Source organism: Punctularia strigosozonata, assembly GCF_000264995.1.
Source record: "Punctularia strigosozonata HHB-11173 SS5 unplaced genomic scaffold PUNSTscaffold_51, whole genome shotgun sequence".
NCBI lineage: Eukaryota > Fungi > Basidiomycota > Agaricomycetes > Corticiales > Punctulariaceae > Punctularia > Punctularia strigosozonata.
Genome location: NW_006767483.1, coordinates 1 through 4,009, shown reverse-complemented (window position 1 = coordinate 4,009; position 4,009 = coordinate 1). Strand labels below are relative to the sequence as shown.

The window sequence follows — 4,009 nt, the reverse complement described above, 5'->3', positions numbered from 1 at the left end:
TCCGAGCATGTCGAAGCACATCCTTTGAAGGATGAGCAAAACGACGGTGCCATGTCTGGTAATCCAGAGCATAGACCATGTCGACAACCTCCATTTCTTTGTCGGGGAGGGTCTGGACACCATAGATGGTATCACCCGATACACGAGGAGTGAACGTTAGAAACGATTCTCCTTGTTCAGTTAACACTCTTACTGCCTCTGAGTCACAGAGTGCAGTCATGTCGTTTTGCAGAAACTGGCCAAGAGAAAGCAGCCGCATATTAATGTCAGGCACAAGCTTTACTCCGGCAATCTGTACGGTATCCTTTTTGGTTTTCAGGATTACAGTCCCTTCGCCAATCATGTTGGTGTGGTTATTTGCCGTCGATATCCTTACCGGCGCATCGAATGGCTTATACTCAATGAAGTCGTTTATATCATTTGTGAAATGATATGACGCTCCAGAGTCACACATCCAAAAGACTTGGCTTGGTGTTCCTTTTCCCTTACAATCGGCGCACGCAGAGTATGAGAGCGAGTGCACACAATCATTATTACTACACAATACATCATCGCAAAGTATATTACATGCGGCTATATTATTGCGCGGAGACGCAGCAGATAAGTTAGCGATGTTTAGTGTAGAGGGATAGGAAGGGACGTACCCAACATCCTCATCGTCATCGACGATCATGCCTGACCATCGGGATGGTCCAGCATGTCCTGGATCATCTCCCAGAGGTGATTCATCCCGCGACCCAATGCTGACGAAGTCGTCGCACTCGTCGTCGGAGGCGTCGGGAGGGACGTACTCGGGCGTCGGCGCTCGCGAGGAGATTCGCTCGGCGAGCGGCGTTGACGAGGTACCGGTGGGGCGCGGCGAAATCCGGTCCATAAGGTTGGGCCGGCCGGACGTCCAAGAGGAGTCAGATGATCCCCCGTCAGAGGAGGGAGAGAGGCGGACGCGCTTGAAGGCGCGAAGGGCCTCCTCGTCGGAGTCGAAGGTCGGCGAGCCGTTTGCCAGGCTCCAATCCGGGCCGATTGCTCCGCATTCCTCATCGCTCGAGTCGCTCGTTCCGCGGAATGGCGGAGTGGGGGGAACTCCTCGAACCGAAGAATCCGAGCCGGTACCGGGTGAGGGGCTTCGGCTTGCTCCCGTCGCGCCTGCTGGTCTCGTTGTCGCTGGGACGGAGGAGAGACTGAGGGCCGGACACTTCTTGTGCTCGACGAAGGTGCGGCAGGGCGTCTCCGCGGTGCAGAATGGTTCAATGGCAGGACAGAAATTGTGGTCTGCCTGCGTCCGGCATGGGGGTTCGGCCTCGCAGTAGGCGTAGCACCATGTCCCTTTGAGGCGGTTGACAGCCTCGATCCGGCGCTTACGCTCGAGGTGGTTCTCGAAGGTGTCCTCTTCAGGGCACTCGAGTAAGTGTTTGAGCGTGGCGGCGCGGAGGGCTTCGCGCTCCTCGTTGAGGGTCTGGACGCGACGTTGTTCAACGGTGGCCTCGAGGACCCGTAGTTGTTCGGGCGTGGGTCTGATCCCTAAGTCGCGAGCAAGCTTCAGCGCGCCATTCACACTAGGGTAAATGGTGGAGGGTTCAGTCACCTTCACAACCGGTTTGAACATACGACGATCGGCGACGTACGGTGAGGGAGCACGGCGTGGAGCCGGCTTAGGTTCGTCAGCGGCGACTGCCACAGATGCCATAGTGACATCGTGGTCGCAGTCGGCGACGTACGCCTTTCCCTTGCCTTTGTCCTTGCCCTTGCCACGGCCAGAGCGACCGCGACGGCGCTTGTCCGAGTGCTGCTGCTGCCCCTGAGGGCGCTGCTGCGACTGCGAGGACTGCTGCTGCTTCTGCTGCTGCCCGTTAGGGCGCTGCTGCTGGGAGAAAGACTGGTCGCCTTGCTTGCGCTTGACAGCGCTGAGCTTGTTGGCGGTGTCGTTGGGCTTCTTGCTTGACGAGGCGTGGAGCTGCCTCTGGTCGTAGGCGAGGATAACTTGACGACGGATGTCGTCGACGTCGAGTTCGGCAGGCTGCTTCTGCTGCTGCAGATGGCTGATGAACGACATCTGCGGTGGGAGCTTGGCGATAATGAACATGGCAAGGAGCCACTCAGGGAGCGGTTCAGTGGCAGGGATCGCAGTAGAACCCGCGGCAGAGATGCTGGCAGTAGCGGTATGGGAGCGAGCTGTAGCGAGGGCGGAGGTCGAAACGACCTTGACCTCCTTGAGGCGGTCCCAGTGCGCTTGCATCTTGTTGAGCGCGGGAGCGGGATGCGAGTTGCCAGGGATGTTCGTCGCCAGCAGAGCAGAGAACTCGTGGTAGACGTTGCCTAGAGCAAGAGAACCGTAGTCCTTCTTCAGCCTTTGCCAGATGGCGGCGGCGGTCGTGAGGTCCGACGTGTTGGAGCAGATAGACATGGAGAGGCGCAAATTAATGCAGCCCATAGCCTGCATGTCGTGGTCGACCCAGGCCTTCTCGTCGGTGAGCTCCTGAGCGCTGGGGGTCGCAGAGAGAGCAGGACAAGGATTGACGATCGCAGTCCAGTGCGAGTGCGCCATGAGGTAGTTCTGCATGTCAGAGGCCCAGTGCTGGTAGTTAGCACCGGTGAGCTCGGCGATCTGGTACAGAGCAGACGACATAGTAGCGTAGAGTGTTGATAGAGTTGGTAAGATCTGGTTGAAAGAAACAGTCGTCAGCGTAATGAGTTAACTAAACGACCAGCGCATGACAGCGCTGCAGATCACCAGTGGAGCAACGGCCTTAAGCCGTGCTACGCATCGCCAAAAGGCGTTACACGTTGTCCACCACAGCGTCAAGCCATTTAAAGGCGACGCTTCAGGCGAGCGGGGCACCCAGGGCGCAGAGTCGGTGCAGAGTGCAACCATCTCAATGCATTGCGGACGCGGTGCAGAATGCTACCGTCATCAACGCAGGCCCCAGCGAGCCCAGGGCTCATAACCTGTGAAAGCTGCGTTGCCGCACACAGTGGCGGGCGACGTCAAGCTCACCTGGTTGAGTCTGGGTAAGTCTCAGTCTGTGGAGGACAGAAGTAAAGCGACTTGTATTGCAACGCTCAGACAGGCCTGTATATATACTACAGAGAGTGGCTATGCGGTGCAATCACATGCTAAGCTATAGAACAATAAAGAAGGCTGTGGAACGTAGTGACGCACAGCCTATTGTGTCAGAAATAGATATAGCTGTGCCGAGGACGGCAGTCAAGGCGGGCTGTGCCAGCACCTGTGAATCGGTGGCTGTAGAGCGCCAATTCAACATAATGGCCGAAGCCACGCTCGTAGGGTTCGATGAAGTCGACGTCGGGCCTCAAACCGAGTAATTATAACCAATCTGGCTCCTTGTCGATGGCCAACTCGGTACGATTTGGCCAGGTCGCAGCCTGTTTTGACTGTTGCACAGCACAAGAATGGGTTATTCATAGCAAGAACTGTAGTCACAGCGATTGAACTTGGCCGATATGGACGAGATGCCCGATGGAGGGAGGTTTATAAGGTAGGCCGCATACGCGTTTGTAAGGGTAGAATAGACTTACCCTTAAGTAATTAGTCAGCCGCTCAAAGCGGCTTGATGCAATCACTTACCACCGCGTCCTATTGGACGCGGGCAATGTTGAACTTTGTATATCGTACAAATATGGAAATATCACACGCTCGTTACCTATTATGTACAGATTCTCTCACATGTTCTATTCTTGTGTTCTTCTTTGCGATCTTCTATCTTTCCTGATTGATATTACCGCTTTAGGCACATTCTTTTGTTCTCTTTATGGAAATGCTTCCCTCGAGCTCCCTCACATATACCAGGAGCTCTCCCTTCGCATCTCCTCAGTCTTTTCCCTTATACTTTGACTGAGGAGTGAGTCTGCCATGTCCCTTCATGTCCCTCATGTCCTAACGTACTTATGATGCCTCTGTAGTCATATATTAGGTACTACATGCGTAACTCAGTCTTTTCCCTTATACTTTGACTGAGGATCATATATTAGGGAATTATCGCTCTTGCCTTCA

The 4,009-nt window shown here is 55.0% G+C and overlaps 1 protein-coding gene across 1 annotated transcript; it reads right to left on the bottom strand.

Moving 5' to 3' along the window:
* Positions 1–563: 563 nt before the first annotated feature.
* Positions 564–2,623, bottom strand: PUNSTDRAFT_139599 (uncharacterized protein; the record flags this gene model as incomplete). The annotated part of the gene is made up of 2 exons (XM_007389325.1): positions 564–573; positions 645–2,623. The coding sequence occupies 2 exons, from the start codon at positions 2,621–2,623 to the stop codon at positions 564–566; spliced, it is 1,989 nt and encodes a 662-aa protein (XP_007389387.1).
* Between the last annotated feature and the right edge of the window lie 1,386 nt (positions 2,624–4,009).